This window comes from Eptatretus burgeri, chromosome 8, assembly GCF_056783735.1.
Source record: "Eptatretus burgeri isolate ZD-2024b chromosome 8, Ebu_testis_v1, whole genome shotgun sequence".
In the NCBI taxonomy this organism is placed as follows: Eukaryota; Metazoa; Chordata; class Myxini; order Myxiniformes; family Myxinidae; genus Eptatretus; species Eptatretus burgeri.
In genome coordinates, this window is record NC_140968.1 from 6,313,274 (window position 1) to 6,332,633 (window position 19,360).

Here is a 19,360-nt window from a genome sequence, read left to right on the forward strand (position 1 = left end):
ATGTATGTATCGCAGCAGTATGGAAGTTCCTCGGGAGGGGTCGGATTCGTTTGCCAAGGTGGGGTTATTGTTTGGTCTGCAAAAGTTTGAATTTTCGTGTTGGATTGCCTGCTTAGGCCTGAGTCACATTTGCCAAGGCGGCCATGGGGTCTCCAAAATCTACAGCCACTAGCAATTATACGGCGGCCGCAGTATTTCCATGGTCACAACAATGTCGCAGTCACATATGTTTTTATTTTTCGGGGAGCCACACGGCGTATTTATAAATTGTGGAGACCAAAAACGTGGGGGTGCCGTACGGTCTTTGATTTGATGTCGCACGGTGACCTTAAGGAGTTGCTGCGGCGGCCATATAATTTTCAAGGCAGGCGCAAGGTGCCCGCAAGGCGACCGCAAGGCGACCGCAGGGGGGCCCCTAAGGCAAACGTGCAGCCAGACGGACGGTAACGAGTGGGTTCTTTTTTTTTTACCAGTTGTTTTGTTTCGGCTTGTCTAATTGCTACGGCGAACGTAGAAATGAAAAAAGTTATAACTCCGCGTTATAATACCACGGCGACCCCTACGGCCTGTAAAATATAGCCAAACGGCATAGGGCCACCCTGAGGCCACCGCAGAAACTCTGCGGCCGCTGCACGTTTCTGTCAATTCAGAGGGCGTACGGCCGCCGTATCCTCGTCGTAGAGCAAATGTGGCTTCGGCCGAAGGAAACCCTTGATATTCATGTCTTCGAAAGACGAGAAAAAGCGGGATGTTTACATCGTTCCACAGTTTTTGCCGGATAAAGCTGCCCGGGAGAGGGAGAGGGTGAGAGGAAGTGGAGCCAAGCGGTCACATTGATTCACAAGTGGTTTTGCAAAGTGAGAATAATACAGCTTCACATCACGTTGGGTGTATGAGTTTATCCTTATATTGTAGCTCATTCGGGCTGTGTGTCGGGTGGAATATTTATGCCTCTGGTCGGGCTGGGAACACAGTTATACTGAAGAGCAACCTGCACAGTGGATTCATCTGTCGATTCAGAGGATCCAGGACTACTGTGGATTCAGCAGTTCGGAGTGATCGCTGAACTGTATGGAAGATCGATAAGCATGAACATCCCAGAGTGTCTTCGGACGTGGCGAGAACACCAGGCTGATGAGCGTCAACGGAACATCATGTGCAGATGGAACTGATCAAACGAAGCTGTGAATATTTCCTTTACATTCGGTGTTGTTCCTGTTCTTTTGAATGCAGTTCCATTGTTCAATTGCTGCAGGTGCTGTTGTATTCATTGTGGCGTATCCACAAGTCGCAGACACCAGATAACAAGTTCCTTGGTCAAACTATTATCGTTAATCCACCCAAGAAAGATCATGGCTGACAGTGAGACCCAACAGTCTGAGGGATTTGACCTCTTCAAGTGGTTTGTTTTTTTTAAAAAGTAGATGGGAGGGTTGCCAAACGGCCATTTCAGAGAAACACGGTGCGTGTGTGGGATTTCTTGGCATTGAAAGACATATTCCAAGTTTTGGACCAGTTCCTGATCCCATCAAGGTCTGCAGAGAGGGAAGAGGCTGCTGCCTGCCTGTCTGAAGGATGAGAGGTAACATGGCAGAGGGTTTTTTCCAGTGAATCAGAAAGATCATTGATGAACATGAGGAATAAGACGAGGCCCAAGACACTGCCTTGGGACACTCCAGCCTTGACAGGGAGAAGATATGAAAGAAATCTATTCAGGGCTACACGCTCCATATGGGAGTGGAGGACGTCGGTGAGCCATGACAGGAGGTGGCCTTGGATGCCACAAGTGGAGAGTTTGACGATCAAGGCGATGTGCCAGACTGTATCAAATGCACGAGATATGTCCAGAGAGATGGACCTGATGTCATGTTTGAGATTAAGAGATTAGAAGCAATGTGTCCAAGGTAGAATGACAGGGTCTGAAACCTAACTGATGATCTGGGATGGAGTCATTTGAGAAAAGGAAGGATTTGATATTAACTGCAATGATAGATTGCCTGACCTTGCTTATAATTGGAAGCAAGCTAATCGGCCTGCAGCTAAGCACATCCATTTTTGCAACGTGTTTGTGTATTACAGTGATGTTGGCGAAGTTTTGAAGGAATGATTGGGTGAACAGATTAGAAATGGGATGAGTAGGAGTAACAGAGTGGAATTTTAGGAAATGTGCACTGATGCTGTCTGGGACTGTCACAGAATCGGAGTTGGGGTTTGTCAGAAACCTCTCCACCTTCTCAAGTGGAAAAGACCCAGCAGCCAGGAGCAGTTGGGTACGAGAGTGATAGGTTGGAAATACAACATTTGAAAGCGAACACAGAATTGAGGCACTCGGCCTTTTCACGAGCAGTCGGCGATGGTGCCATTTGAAGTGAGGGAGGGGATGGAGGGGATAGAGGGGATGGATGGGGAGTATACTCCAGACATATTTAGAAAGGTGCCACCAGGTCTTTGAAGGAGGAGACAGGTTTGAGAGTTAAATCTTGAAGTTGGACGGATGCTGTTTTCTCGCACTCCTGAGAGTTGACACATACTTGTTCTGGGTCTTGTGTAATGATATGTAGTTGTCTTTGGGTGGATTTGTCTTCCACAAAGAGGATAGTTGTTTAAAGGCAACTCCCTCATCACAGGATCCTGTGTACCAGGGGCGAAAGGATAGGTATGATAACTGCAGCCGAGATGGTATAAATCTGCACAAAGGAAAGCAAGCTTGGGTGGATGGATTCCCGGCAGTATTAATAACAGGAGAGATGGAAATGAAGGCACTGTGGTTGCACAAGTTAGTGCACTCTCAGCGCCCGTCCCAAGCCCAGATAAATGGGGAGGGTTGCATCAGGAAGGGCATCCGGTGTAAAACCTGTGCCAAATCAAATATGGGATCGTAAACCAGACTTCCATACCGGATTGGTGGAGGCCCAGGTTACCAATGACCGCCACCGTTACTGTTGGCCAGCAGGGTACCGGTGGAAACGATGTTACTGCTGGGCGAAGGAGGAGAAGGAGAGGGGGAAGGCGTGCCCAGAGGCAGTGGGAGAGGAGGAAGGATAGAAGTGTGGAGGTGAGTGTTGGAACTTTGAATGTTGGTACTATGACTGGCAAAGGGTGAGAGTTGGCTGATATGATGGAGAGGAGAAAGGTAGACATACTATGTGTACAAGAGACCAAGTGGATGGGGTGTAAAGCTTGGAGTATTGGAGGTGGTTTCAAACTGTTCTACCATGGTGTGGATGGGAGGGGAAATGGTGTCGGGGTAGTCCTGAAGGAGGATTATGTGAAGAGGGAATTGGAGGTGAGGAGAGTGTCTGACCGAGTGATGAGTGTGAAGTTGGAAATTGAAGGGGTGATGATGAATGTCATCAGTGGATATGCCCCGCATATGGGGTGTGAGATGGAATATAAAGAAGATTTCTGGAGTGAGTTTGATGAAGTGGTGGAGAGTGTATCCAAGGAAGAAAGAGTGGTGATTGGAGCGAATATCAGTGGGCATGTTGGGGAAGGGAATAGAGATAATGAGGAGGGGATGGGTAGGTACGGTGTCAACGAGAGGAATGTGGAAGGGCATATGGTGGTGGATTTTGCAAAAAGAATGGAGCACAGGGTGATGTACAAGAGTGGAGGAAGGTGCACACAGGTGGACTACGTCTTAAGCACGAGATGCAACCTGAAAGAGATTAGAGACTGTAAGGTGGTGGTGGTGGCGGAGAGTGTAGCTGGACAGCATCGGATGGTGGTTTGTTGGATGATTTTGGTAGTGAGGTTGAGGAAGAGAGTGAGGGCTAAACCAAGGACCAGATGATGGAAGCTGAAGGAGGAAGACTATTGCGTGAAATTCAGGGAGGAGACAGGTGTTGGATGGTAGTAAAGAGGTGTGGGACGACTGGGCAACCACTGCAGAAGTGGTGAGGGAAATAGCTAGGAAGGTACTTGGTGGTGGAACGAGGAAGTACAGGAAAGTAGAAGGAGGAAGGGGTTGGCGAAAAAGAAGTGGGATAGCCAGAGAGATGAAGAAAGTAGACAGGAGTACAAGGAGTGGCGGCGCAAGGCAAAGAGAGAGGTGGGGAAGGCTAAGGAAAAGGCATATGACGAGCTGTATGAGAAGTTGGACACAAAGGAAGGGGAAAAGGATTTGTACCGATTGGCAAGACAGAGGGACCGAGCTGGGAAGGATGTGCTGCAGGTCAGGGTGATAAAGGACGCAAATGGGAATGTGCTGACAAGCGAGGAGAGTGTGTTGAGAAGGTGGATGCAGTACTTTGAGGAGCTGATGAATGAAGAAAATGAGAGAGAGAAGGTTGGAAGAGGTGGAGATAGTGAATCAGGAAGTGCGGTGGATTAGTAAGGATGAAGTGAGGATAGCTGTGGAAAGGCAGTTGGCCCAGATGATATACCAGTGGAGACATGGAAATGTTTAGGAGAGATGGCAGTGGAGTTTTTAACCAGATTGTTTAATAAAATCTTGGAAAGTGAGAGGATGCCTGAGGAGTGGAGATTAAGTGCACTGGTACCGATTTTGAAGAACAAGGGTGATGTGCAGAGCTGAGGTAATTACAGAGGTATAAAGTTGTTAAGCCACACCATGAAGTTGTGGGAAAGAGTCGTGGAAGCTTGGTTGAGAGGAGAGGTGATGATTTGTGAGCAGCAATATGGCTTTATGTCAGGAAAGAGCACGACAGATGTGATGTTTGCTTTGAGGGTGTTGATGCAGAAGTATGGGGAAGGCCAGAAGGAGTTGCATTGTGCGTTTGTGGATTTAGAGAAAGCTTATGACAGGGTGCCAAGAGAGGAGTTGTGGTATTGTATGAGGAAGTCTAGAGTGGTAGAGAAGTATGTGAGGATGGTGCAGGATATGCATGAGGACAGTGTGACGGCGGTGACGTGTGCGGTAGGAATGACGGACCGGTTTAAGGTAAAAGTGGGATTGCACCAAGGATCGGCTCTGAGCCCTTTCCTGTTTGCAATGGTGATGGACAGGTTGACGGACGAGATCAGACAGGAGTCTCCATGGACTATGATTTTCGCGTATGACATCGTGATCTGTAGTGAGAGTCGGGAGCAGGCTGAGGCGAGCCTCGAGATGTGGAGGTACGCACTGGAGAGAAGGGGAATGAAAGTCAGAAGGAGTAAGATGGAGTACATGTGCGTAAATGAGAGGGAGTGTGGCGGAATGGTGCGGTTGCAAGGAGTTGAGGTGGTGAAGGTGGATGGGTTTAAATACTTGGGATCAACTGTCCAAAGTAACGGAGTGTGGGAGAGAAGTGAAGAAGAGAGTGCAGGCAGGATGGAGAAGAGTTTCAGGAGTGATTTGTGATAGAAGGGTATCTGCAAGAGTGAAAGGGAAAGTATACAAGATGGGAGTGAGACCAGCTATGTTGTATGGTTTGGAGGTGGTGGCGCTGACAAAAAGACAGCAGGCGGCGCTGGAGGTGGCAGAGTTAAAGATGCTGCGATTCTCGTTGGGAGTGACGAGGATGGACAGGATTAGAAATGAGTATATTAGAGGGACAGTGCAGGGAGGACGGTTTGGAGACAAAGTGAAAGAGGCGAGATTGAGATGGTTTGGACATGTGCACAGGAGGGATACGGGGTATATTTGGAGAAGGATGCTGAGGATGGAGCCGCCAGGTAAGAGGAGAAGAGGAAGGCCAAAGAGGGGCTTTATGGAAGTTGTGAGGGTGGACATGCAGGTGGTTGGTGTGACAATGGATGATGTAGAGGACAGAGCGAAATGGAGATGGATGATCCACTGTGGCCACCCATAACTGGAGCAGCCAAAAGAAGAAGAGATAGAAATGAAGGACCAGTCTTGACATGACAAAGGCAGCTTGCAGTCCCTGCCAGTGAGGATGTGCCAAAAGGAGAAATCAGGGTCAAAATTCACTGATTGTGTAAGGCCCATGCAGTCACAGAAGTCCTTTGCTGCAATGCTATGGCTGGTTGAAGAGCAATACCTAGCCAATTGGCATGGTCACAATTGAAATGGCTGCATATGAGGAAGAGAGTTGGGATGGGTGGTTGGTTATAAGATGGCCTATGTTGGCAGACAGATTTCAATGGAGTCGTCCCTGTGAGGACGTACAGCACACAGACTTGTGGAGACAAAGGTACTCCTGGCAGGGGGTGTAGGGTAGGACACAGAAGGTGTGAAATGGAATTCTTGCCAGAGGTCACACTGGATCTCAGCCACCTGAACGGGTTTCAAGCCTGTCGAACCTGAAAAGACAATACCCAGAGAGAAACACCGTGGAATTAAGTACATTCTCTCTGGAATCAGGGCCGTCCTGTGGGAGGAAGGATTCTGTTCGACAGATAATGTCAGGTTATCAGTGGCAGCTTTGAGTGATGATCTGTGATGATCAAAGCTGGAGCGATGACCTCAGATGTTGGAGGTCCATTCAGTTAGGGATGGGGGAGGAGGTGCTGTGGCAGGAGGGGGGAAAAGAGGTGAGGGGTGGAGGTGGGAGGATGTGGAATGGGAGCAGAAAGAGGGTGGAAATCTGGGATTGGGACATGGGAGGAGAAGAGAGGGTCTGAGACACGGGGGGAGAAGAAGAGAGGGACCGGGACATGGAGAGAGAAGAAAGGGGAGGTGCATGGGGTGGATAGACATGTAATATAGGGATGCCGAACAGGGGTGGTGGAGCCTGGAGCAGCTTTAGGGAAACCTGGGTGTGAAAATGATGTGAGTTTGTCATTGTAGTCCCACACACAGTACAAAAAGGGTTTCAAGGGTGGAGAGACAAAAACAGACATCGGGATTAGAATAGCAATGATGATTAAAGGCACGGAGTAAGACAGTGCGAAATGAACATGATGGTGGATGAGGCACAGGTTTATGATTCATCCAGAGATGGAGAGAGGGGTGAAATGTGTCTGGAAGAAAGTATGTAGGAAGATTGAAGTTTTGAAATAGCTGTTCAGAAAGGTTCAAGTTAATGGGGAGAAAGAAGAAGAAAAGTGTTTTTGTCGTTTTTAAAAATTTGTATTAAACAGAGGGGAAGGAATTATAGAGGGTGGTGTTACCACACGCATACTAGTACCACATGCATGCTACACAGGAAAACCCTTCCTGAGCCGACCCAGTTGAGCTTTGAACTCAGGCAAGGCATCAGAGGCAAGTGCGGAAACCTGTAGTATGATGCTCCAAGAGCCGGGTAGTAGACAAGGATGTCCAGTGTTATGGTGAAATTGCAAAAAAAAAACAAAGTTTAGTCCAAAATAATATTTTATTGATTAAAAAGCAAACATAAAGAGCAAATTTTTTTTTTCAAGTGACAGGCTTGTGTTACATCATGATACAGGCAACATTTGGCAGGGGATTCATTTCTCGTGATATATATATATATATATATATATATATATATATATATATATATATATATATATATATATATATATATATATATATATATATATATATATACATATACATATATATCGAATGGTAGACCCTGACAACAGAGCGAATTAAACTCGAGGGTACATGGAAACATATACGTCTATTGCGAGCGAATGAAGTACACGAGAAGCACGGATAATTCTTCGTAGTCGATGAACTTACAGCTTTATGTATAAGTTAACTTTTATTACACGTCTGTTGAGTGTATACAGTGCAGTTGCAAAATACATTTTTACTAGCACCAATGGAAACAAGTCATCATTTTCATAGTAACTTAATTGTTTGTTTTTTATTTTGATTGTCTGCTTAACGTCGAAAGGTTAAACCGAGCACCTCACGCATCCCCATGACAACACAGCACAAACGAACAATATAGCTTATGACCTGAAAAAAAGAGAAATTACAAACAGCGAAAAAACAAACAAAAAACATCACAACCAAACATGCAGCATTGATTAGAAACCACACCAGGGTTGCTTTCACTTCAAATCTATAAAGCAAGATCTTCAGGTGTTCTTGAGGTCATGTGGCGGAAATGTTGATGTATATCGAGTATGTGCCGCTGGTCCTCCCTCTTGCTTGACCAATTTGTGCAAAATTACAAATAATATCGTGAGCATTTGTGCACCGAACCTCAACGTTTCAATACTCGGTGATTATTGGCAGGTGTTTTGGACCCGAGTTCGCTTTTGAACTTGAGAAAAACAATTAAAGTCACCTTGTCTTGTGCTTCATTTGCGGCATGACTCGAGGTTGAATTCTCAAACTTTCAAAACTCGTCTTTAAAAGTTAAGGTTATTTAATGTCTCAATACATTTTAATAACCACATTATTAGGGAAAGAGAATGGGTTGATAGGTGGGTATATAACTTGGCGTGCCACTCACTACGCAACACTCCTCAAGATATTGCCACCGACCACATGCACACTAACATTTCATATTAGAAGGCATATCATCATCTCCTGCTGAAGAAAATAGACTATTCATTATGTGACTCAAAAGTTGTTTAGAGCTTCTGGTATTTGTGCTTACCATCTATTTCCAAGATGGGCATAAAACGATGCACACAACAAGAGACACTCAAAATGCAGTCACGAATGGCAAGATGTTGTAACAGTGAAAAAATCGGAGCTGCTGAAGGCAGCAAAGGTTTCATCATCTCACGAAGATGGGAAAAAACGTCATTAAGATGGAACATGAAAATTATTTGGTCTTTCGCCCGATTTTGAGGTTCCGCACACTTCACGCGAAGCCGATGTCAAGAGAAAGGCCGTTGGTGAACAAAAATGTCGGCAATAAAAGCTTAACTGTCGAGAAATCACAGGAATTTCATGATGGAAATGAAACTTGTGAGCTGCTTGAAAGATTTATTACTTTTCCGATATCTGAAAAAGAAAAAGAAAAAAAAAAAACGAAATTGAACAGTTCCAGTATGATTCAGGAGATGGCATAGTAAGAGCGACCATAAAAATGGTAAATGTCTCCCGACCTGTGAATATCAACTTTAGAATTATTAAATTCACGTAATCTGAAATTGCATGATCCTTTTAATATTTGTTAGTCATTTACAAAAATTTCAAGCCCCACATCTAAGGCGGTCCTGGGATTGATGCCGACAGCCTCCTCAATTCCGTGGCACATTCTTGCCAAACATTCAGAAACTCGGTGCTTTCATTGGCATGTGCTGTAAAATGTCACTGCACTGCCAAAGAAACCCCGCCCAAAAAACGTGGTTATTGAACTTCCGCATAACTATCAAAGAACGGCTTGTAGTTATGAGAATCTATAATTGAAATTGTGAAAACCGCAGAACGGAGAACTCAAAACCACAACCAGCTCGAGGTTTTGGCCAAAATGAAAAAGGTTCAGAATTCAACATTCCAGCCACAGAGTGGCCTTCATCAGGGACTAACACAGGAAATGGGAGCTCAGATCTTAAATGCTCTCCTGGAGGGGAAGAGCAAATATAAACCTCGAATTGACCGTGAGACCCAGGCAACTCATCGTCACCACTGTCATTCGGCTGCATGGAGTTGGGGTGAGGAAAGGGAGAGGGAGAGGTGGGAGGAAGGTATTGCATCGGGAAGAAGAGAAAAAATATATAAAATTGTCTCTGTCACACACACACACACACACACACACACACACACACACACACACACACACACACACACACACACACACACACACACACACACACACACACACACACACACACACCTTGACTTTGCTTCTGTGTTGTCATCCTGAATCCATCCAATCCAGAATGCAAACAGTGATGATTAATTATAATGGTTACTTGTGTCTCAATGTCTATCACAGGCTTGTGTTGCTCCACAAATCCAGGAGGGCATTGAAGATATGAGTGCCAATTTCCTCCATTTATTTCTGAAGAAAGCCACTGATTTAAAAATTTGCACTTTCTGAACCTCTGGCTTTGTTGACCAAACCTTTTGAACTAGTTGTGGTTTCAAGTTATCCATTCTGCGGTTCTTGTAAAAAAATTTTTATTGTGGATTCTCCCATCTATAAGCCATTCTTTGACAGTTATGCTTTGCGTTTTCTTCTTCATCGTTCTTGCAATTACGGTGATTAAGCAAAACTTTTAATTTAGTTTAAGACACCAGACAAAGGATCAGGATGAACAATTAAATGACTGGACGACCAAGCCCTTGAGCTCAAAAACAATCTCCCTGTTGGTACTCCTGTTATTTTTCAATGCTACACATTTCCCCTTCAAACCTAAAATTGTCATCGATTAATTATCTTTTTTAGACCGTTGGTTAATTTAATTCACTTATCCTTGGTAAATAATGTGCACGGTTGTGATGCAAGTGTTGCCTAGCTCCACTGTAATGCTTTGAATGCCAAAACAGAATGTAAAGGCTTCGTTCTGAAAATCGGAGTGTGACCCTCCCAATCCCACGAAGCCCATTCCGCATCTTCTCATTCGCCAACTGAACACAGTCAATAACAAGGGCAGCCTGAAGATATCGGTAGAAAAAGCACCATTTTACATTCAACATCCAAAACTGCTTCTGCTGCTAAAAACAAAGAAATAACATCAGAACCCCTCCCCACCCCCCAATAAAATATTATATGAGAATTGGGTTGAGACAACACTCGGAGAGGAGAGGAGGAGGAAAATAGTGAGGATTCGATGAAGTGTGAAGAAGGAGAGAGCAAGGGAGTGGGAGGTCCTGGTGGGAGTGACGAGAGTGGATGCAAATGGAGGGATTAACATGAATGGGTGAAGAAAAGGTGATCGACGTCGAAAGTGGGGGTAAAGGACAAGGAAGAAAACAAACGAATGATATAAGAATGGAAAGTAAGGCGATTTGATGGTAATAGGAAACAGAGAAAGAAATGAGAGAAAAATAAATTGATTTGTCCTTCAGCTTAAGAAGACAGTTTTAATATAGTCCCATACTTTGCTTTGATAGTGCTCCTATTAATGATGACGTCATCCTGCAGCATTTATCATCATGGACCAAGTTTGCTTTTGCCAGGTCTCAGCTCTGGGAGACAAGAGTGGACATTTCTGCTTTGATAAGAGGTCGTCAGCACGACATAAGCAACATCCCGATCCTTACCCCCCCCCCACCCTCCCGACCCTCCTTCCCTCTTTTCCCTCTTTAGTTGAGGTCGGAATTCGCCCGAGCTCGTTTCAATGTAGTTACAACTGTAAGGATTGTACTTCCCACACCAAGTTTCACTTTAGGCCATTTCCGAATGGTGCTCACCAGGAGGGAGTGTCTGACGTGTGCTTCAGAGTCCCACTTGAGGCCAAGATCAGTTATGCAGCTGGATAGATGTTAGCAATTGAGTAATTCTCAAGCTGAAGGACTGTTCAAATCAGTTAACCTCACCACCTCCCACTCATGAGGAAGATGCTGATCTTGGTTGGAAGTGGGACCCTGGGCAAGCAAAGACATGTGGCAGATGCTGCAGATGAAACAAAATGTTAAGCTATTTCACAAAAGGAAAGAAAGAAGTGGTAAAAAAAAATTAATGGACAGTTGAAGGAACAAAAGGACGTGAGCAAGAGTTTTTGATGGCTCATGCAGGAATACGCGAGAGATGGAAAACTCTAGAAAATCAAACAATGTGGATGTGCAGCTGCAGCCGGAGATTGTGGCCAAGCTCTCCTGCCAGATAGTTTCTATTGTGCTGCATGTGTAACCGCCGAAGCTGCGAAGCGGCCAAAGTAGCGTGACTCCCCAAAACCAACGTGTAGTTCCCGGGATGGGCGGTGGCCCGCCGCAGAGTGAGCAGACTCGGTCCTCTCGGAAAGCCCGGTGAGCGTGCTCGAAAACAAGGCCCGTGCGGCTGACAGGCAGGGCCAGAGATGATGCGGTAGCGTGACCGACCGGTCAGCACTGCGAGGGCGGGCAGCATTGACAGGACGTGACCATCAGAGGGTAAATCTTCTGGTGAAATTCGGAGGGAGATTGGCCTGTCTGAAGGTAGGCTTGGTGCAACATCCTGTGGTGGTAAAAGCATCTGGATCAGTTGATGATGATTTTTATTTCTTTCATGTCTTCATCTGGTAAAAAAAAAAAATCATCATGCAATGCAAGTTCAAGCTCACACGAGGGCCTTCCTCCATTACCAATCATTTTAATCGATTTGCACACAAGAGATTTGCAGCAAACGAAGGGCTATGTCCCGACTGACTGTAAGGTAACTCAACAATCCATTGACATCATTAATGCCTAAAGCAAGTAAACAAGACATTATATCCGTGGGATGCCTCCTTCCGCATTATGTTTTTCATCTCCTGATGTTCGGAGAAAAATAAAATCGATATTTTTCGATCATTAAACGAATATCCTTCTTTTTCACCTCCAATGCTTCATCTAACAATCCTTTTATTGACATGTTTTGTCCAGGATTTGTTCAAAACCAATGCAAACGATGCATTAAAAAAATTATTTCCTTTTCACAGTGTGCCAGATAATACTCAGCACATTTCCCGACTCCAGATATACCTTCCGATCAAAAGTCATCGGACACAAACATTTTTATTGATAATGCACAAAGCAAGCGTTGGCATGCGGCCATTTAATATCTTGCAGATGTCCCCGTGTCCTCGTCACGACCTGGATTCGAACATCGATGACTGGTTTTTGATGGGTAAGTGTAATAAATATGCTGATTTTCATGCATAACAACAAGCCAGCTTGTTCCCGAGCAATCGAGCAATTTCAGACTACCAAGCATCAGGAAATTCCATTCACTGCCAACCTGCTCCAATGAACCTTGGTACCCAGCCAGCTTGTTCCCCAGCAATGGAGCAATTTCAGACTGCCAAGGATCAGGAAATTCCATTCACTGCCAACCTGCTCCAATGAACCTTGGTACCCAGCCAGCTTGTTCCCTAGCAATGGAGCAATTCCACTCACTTGCAGAATGTGATTGAAATATTTTATCAAATGATAAACTGGTCTAAACCAGCTGCAAAAAAATATTTTAAATGTTTACCATTTGAACCCTGAGCTCCGAAGATTTTCAGCTCCCCCACACTGGGCTCCCTGTAGAAAAATCCAGCTGCTCGCGTATATGGAGGTTTGAATAGCGGCTGGTAAACCGGCCGCTCGGGTTCAAAGGGTTAAAATTTACCTTAAAAAAAACATCGCAAGAGTCTATTGACTTATAAAATAATCTCTCCATGGGAAAAAAAAAAGTAAATGATACATCACCTTGGAAGTGCTGATTGCAGTTGGAAAAAAATATATACTCTGGCCTTTATCCTAAAACCCCAGGCATGCTTTCTGTGCCTGGCAGCCTCAAAGTAAGATTGAGACAGATTCATCTTTCATTTCCCATTTCAATGTGCATTATTCTTTAAATGCGAGTACACTTCATTGCAGCCAATGGGTACAAGGAAGTATACCTATGTGTATAACAGAGAAAAGCAAGTGAAATAGGAAGCTTTTCTGAGCTGGTTCAAACCACAGGTCAGTAGTGAATGGAATTTCCGATTGCAAGGTAACCACCAGGCTGGGTGCTCAGGTTCTTTGTGCAGGTTGATAGTGAATGGAGTTTCCGATTGCAAGGTAACCACCAGGCTGGGTGCTGAGGTTCTTTGTGCAGGTTGGTAGTGAATGGAGTTTTGCTGTTGCGAGGTTCTCTTGGATTTCCTATAGCTGTGGATCAATTAATCGGGCTGATTGCTGCGTGCGAGAATCAGCATATTTATATGGTTTGGGTCAGAGGTGGGATTCCCCATCCTTCCTCACCAAATGAAACCCTTTTCCTTTCAGATTTTGTGATTGTTGTCATCAGGCCTGTAACTGCCAACCCAAGGCATCACACAGCCCTTGCCAATAGACTTGAACAATGTGGCTCATCACTCCACAAAACCTGTTTCCACATTTCAAAATTTCAGGATAGTTGTTCGCTATACTGCACAATAAGATGCTGTATATTGACCATGCTTATGAAAGGTTTGTGTGCAGTTGCTCTTCATTGATTTTTCCATGGAGTATAGTAGGGTTTGAGGAACTGGACTAGAACTTGTCTGACATCTCAATAATTCTCCAGACTTTTACATCACATCATAGAGATTTTATGTGGTGGAAGAGCCACGTTTATTCTCTCTAATATAATCCATTGCAGGGGTTTTAAATCACTTGAGGTGATTTTCAATGGTCTCCCACATATCTGGTTGGGGGATAGTGTTGCCTGCAGTCCACGATGATTGCCTGTTCCCCAAGGTTGACTTGAGAATGGCGTGGATGGTTGACATCATCCTGATGAGGGCAATTACTCGCTGACAGCAGATTATCATTCCTCACCGAAACTCCATTAACTCCTCCTGGACATGATGCTCTGAAACCAAGTAATGGGACTGTTCTCAGACTAGTTGTTCTGCTTTTCTTGATGATATTCAGGTTTATTCAAACCAGACAAACAGTTGAAGCAATCTCACAACTTGAAAGGTGGTGTCCCATGACTTTTAAGAATACATAAAAAACCCAAAATCCGAAATTCAAGAATGCTCGTTCACAATCGTCCGGTTGTGCACCATTCAAGTAATTAAGTTAAAATGAAAAAAAAAATCCTCATTGTTTTGTAAAACAATACGTTATTATTTGTTGTCACCAGATGTATACAGGTCTTTAGTTGAAGTGAACGTTTTACTGTGGCACATTGCAATCAAAAAGATGATGTTTGAATGAAACATTTTCAAGGTTCGATCTATCCTCTTAGATATGAAGGAAAATAAATGATATAAATAAAGAATGAGAAAGAAAATGAAACGATGTTTAATGAATCAGTTATAAAGAAGCCTGGTGTTGGCTTAGTGGTTGGGGTGGCGGCTTGGGATCCGAGGGTCCTGAGTTCAAAGCCCCGTTAGGCCACTGAATTAATACACCAGGAGGTTGACTCAGCCTGTCATCCTTCCGAGGTCGGCAAAATGAGTACCAGTGCACTGGTAAGGGGGACACTGCATCAGCGGCATCGCCGCGTCCCAACCAATGATGCAACCAGCAGCCACAGGCTGCACTCGATGGAGAGAGAGAGAGAGAGAGTTATAAAGAATAAGAATGGTTATTTTGATGACGAGATGACCATCATCAAACTCGTACCTGTTCTATAACAGGTGAAGCGTCTTGGGTATCACGACGGACTCTGCCTTCTTTGCCAAAGCTGTTTATTTTGCATTCGTAACACGTTTCTGGCGAGAGTACGTTTTCACTCGGGACCGCTCTTTCACTCTCCAAAACTCCTGGCTCCTTTGGAAAGCCAATGCTCGATACACAGTGCCTAGAAAAACAAAGGAATGCTGCTGTATCACATTGCAGTCAATATTATAACAGGCAGTGATTATAAACATCATAATTATTCACAATCACCAATGACATCTTTATCACTGTCAAAGTTTATAGCCCTATCAAAATAATCGGCTCAATTAATTTTCATCTTTGTATCACAATCATACCCATCATGATCATTATCGCTTGCAATGATCAATGTTATCCTCACAGAATGCCTGTTGACCCCTTTGCTGTCTTTTGTTCTGCTCTTCCACGAGCCTTGACACCTTTTGTAAAAATAAAAAATAAAAAATAGTATATCCTTCATTGTCATTATTAGCAGGTACTCCTGCTCTCCAGGAGGGAGTACCCTTCTCTGCCCACCATCGGTTGGCAATGTGCTGCGGCACATTCTTCAAAATGCACTTTATAATGTATGTGATTTCGAAAGAAATTTTATTTAAATTACAACATATCATAATTTTGAGAACGTTCCATAATATTATGAAGAAAATCATGGAAGATGAGAGGTGTCTAGGTCCTGTAATTTCCTGTTAATACAAGCAAGCGTAGGTTGTGGATAAAGATCACACTCTCACACACACACACACACACACACACACACACACACACACACACACACACACACACACACACACACACACACACACACACACACACACACACACACACACACACACACACACACACACACTTACCTCATCAATGAGCAAGGACACAGAATCACAGATACACCCTAACATCCACTGGTATGTAAAGTAATCCACTGGTCACTGGTAAAAGAACGTCCAAAAAGATATTCCCTCAGATTTAAAACTCTTTGCACCGAATGAAAAAATATCGACAGAACGATTGAAATTAGTGAGATAGTACGATGACGACATCCAAATGGAATTTTGCCGAGATAAGTGTGCCAAGTGCACATTCATACAAGGTAGACCAACAAAAATGGACAACATAAAAATCGACTGAGAAACAATACAGGAGTTTGACAACGAAGCACCTTACAAATACCTTGGAGTACAAGAGGGCCACCAAAGATGTCACACAAAATGTTGAAAACAATATATCACCAAATATGTCATGAAAAGAATACCTGCGTAGAACGTGTCTGATCCTGAAAACGTACCTCTCTCCAAGGACCAAAGTCAAAGCCATAAACCAACTAGCAGAACCAGTGTTTCAATACAGCTGCGGAAGTCAACTGTCCACAAGTGGAAATCAATAAACTAGATATCAGAACAAAGAAACTCCTCACAATCCACAAAATATGAGATAAAACCAGTGCATCCTGATAATGTACCTGCCGAGAAAAGGAGGAGGTAACGACCTCAACCTGATGATGGAACTCAACCAAGTGCACTGAGCGACGACTGTAGGATTAGCAGAGTGCGTGAAAAGTTCAAAAGACTACAGAATACGATTTGCACACAAGAATGAAAACAAGCCAGAAAAGGCATCTCTCACTCACCTTGCAAAAAAACTTCCAAAAACAGGTGCGAATAGAAGATGTCACGCACCAAAATGAAACAGCAACAAATACAGCCCCAACGATTGCAAAAAGGATGAAAGAAAAATACAAGATGAAATATCAACAGATATACACTGCCAACTGTGAGAAAGACAATAGAGAAGGAAAATATATACATATATATATATATATATATATATATATATATATATAATATTGGAGTAGGACCGGCTGGGGATAGACAAAGAAGGATCACTTGAATGGCTAAGAAGAGGTCAGCTCAACTGGGATGGAGAACGAATCATTATAAATGCCCCAGATCAAGGACACGACACGAATGGCATTAAGAAAATAGCAGGACTGAGTCAATTGGCCAAATGTAGGTTCTGCAAGGTAGAAACAGAGAGCACGAGTCACCTCCTATCGGGATGTAAAAAAAAAACTCATGTCAGAACAGCTGTACACACAAATGCACAACAAGGTATGTAAAGTAATCCACTGGTACATCTACAGATACTTAAATATCCCAGTTCCAGAAAACTCATGGAAACATGAACCAAAAGCAATCATTGAAAGCCAGGGAGTAATGCTCATGTTTGACCTGATGATCCCATCCAGTGTGAACACAGAAAACAAAGCACTGCGACTGGACATAGTACTCAGATACAAAAAGGAAAAGAAGGCATTGTTCATTAAGGTTTCAGTAACCGGTGATTTTGGTCTAAATAACATGGAAATCAACAAAATGACCAAATATCAGGATCTCAAAAATGAAATGAAAAGATCCTGGAAGCTGAAGAATGCCAAAATTGGACCAGTGATAATTGGAGCAACGGGAATGATGAAGAAGAACCTCACAAAGATTGTACAAACCATCCCTGGGAACGTTACCACAAACAAACTACAGTTGGAGGATGTCTGGGGGCTCAGTGACGATCCTGAAAAGAGCCTTCGGAACAAAACTCAGAAGAAAACATCTTCACAACTTTGCCCGTGAATCATGATCCATAACCGAAACAAAGGTGGAGACTTTGAGTCTTAGGACTCCACTCTAACTTCTGAAATACTAATTATGGAGATAACAAAACACACGCACGCACGCACGCACGCACGCACACACACGAGTCTCCTTTGAGCAATAGATGCAAAAATGTAGTATAACTTATGGTGTGGCCCCGGAACCAAACAAACAATATATTTACAACAGCCCTCACAACTCCCACTCCCACCACCTCCCGAAACCCTTCCCCCACCCCCAACATGATTAATAGTAAATATCAACATTTTAAAAAGTTTATTTTAAACTTACTCTGTGCATTTACAACTCCCAAATATGATCTTACCATCGGTGATAAGAAGTATCCAAACCAGATACAGTGTCTCTCTCAGGGAAATCTGTCTGATACATCTCGCTCCCACGTAAATAATGGCTGGCACAATTTGTATATTTTCATGTTGTGAAGATCTCCTTTGCCGAAGAGTTGGTAGCTATTGCTGCACTGCTTTTGATGCACAGCATGGTCTATCCAATTGCAGACATCCATTCAACAAATTACCAAGCCTGCCATGCTCACCAGAGACACTCCAGCAAGGATCAAAGTCCATTCACTGGCAGCGATCCGTCGGGGGTTTTGGTAGAACGCGCCTGTCTACGATCCTTTGGGCTTTGCACCGGGCCACGTCATCAAGATTTTGCAGTTTGGAAAGCTACAAGATCTCAGTTCTTTGGGCGAACTGATAAAGTCCTCGAACTATTTTGTTGTGTGCGCATCCCTTTATCTCGGGTACATTTCCAAGTATTTTAGGGAACAAATCTTATTTATAACAGCCCTCACAGCATGCACAATATACGGAAACAGGCCCGCGCATGCGTGCCAAGCATTCTGGGGCGGATTACATCATTTCAAAAGTCTCTTATTGTTTAGTGATTCTCAATTTTGATCGTTCTGTGCATCTAATATACAAAGAAGAAAGTTTGTTTGTGTGTTTATTCTGCAGAAACCAGTGCAACCAAACTTTGCATGGCCTTCTCTTTCATCCAGAAAAGGTCGAGGGCTGTTTGGATAAAAAAACAAACTATTTTTGAAAAATTGAAATAATATAATTGGCCTTCAGGCCTCCATCGGGTCTTGTGCTTATACACTAAAGTGCTAAAAAAAAAAAAAATTCCCCTCCTGGGAGCGATCGAGTAATATGTTTTGTGAAGATCGTATGTTGAGGTTGTAGTGATTTGTTGTACTTAAAAGAATAAAATTGATCAAAAAGAAGTGAAAAGAAGGGGAAGCGGTCAAAGCACATTTTGCAACGTCCAAGATCGGTAATTAATTTGAAACCATAAAGCCAACATTCCTCAATTTGAAATGAAGGAAATATACAAACACACATTTCGTTGAATTTCCCCGGGCAACGCCGGGTCCGGTCCTTCAGCTAGTTCTTTCAAGAAAGTTATTCCGTAAGAATGGTTGTTGTGTGGTGACTTGCCATTGCAAACCTTGTTCGTGAGAAACTGTTTCAGCTAGACTTTGGATAAATCCTTGGGGGTGGGGGGGTGAGGTTAAAGCATTATCTTTATTTGGAATTAGCATTTGTGCCCGGGGTGCTCGACTTGCTGACTGTCGGTGTAATCGGTGGACTTCATACACATAAGGTATCGGTCCAAGTAAAACATGTTTAAATATTAAAAACATCGACCTGCCAATAAAATAATCAAT

General features: G+C 43.7%; 1 protein-coding gene across 4 annotated transcripts in view; it reads right to left on the reverse strand.

Annotated features, from left to right (window-relative positions):
- Window positions 1-9,482: 9,482 nt before the first annotated feature.
- LOC147021003 (fibrillin-2-like) overlaps window positions 9,483-19,360 on the reverse strand; it is a 305,412-nt gene continuing 295,534 nt past the window's right edge. For all 4 annotated transcript variants that reach the window (XM_085890782.1, XM_085890784.1, XM_085890783.1 and 1 more), the window contains 2 exons: window positions 14,990-15,167; window positions 9,483-11,879 (listed from right to left, as the gene is read on the reverse strand). In XM_085890782.1, coding sequence (XP_085746908.1) covers window positions 11,493-11,879; window positions 14,990-15,167 — 565 coding nt within the window. In that variant the 3' untranslated portion in view covers window positions 9,483-11,492. The remainder of the gene's footprint in view (window positions 11,880-14,989; window positions 15,168-19,360) is intronic.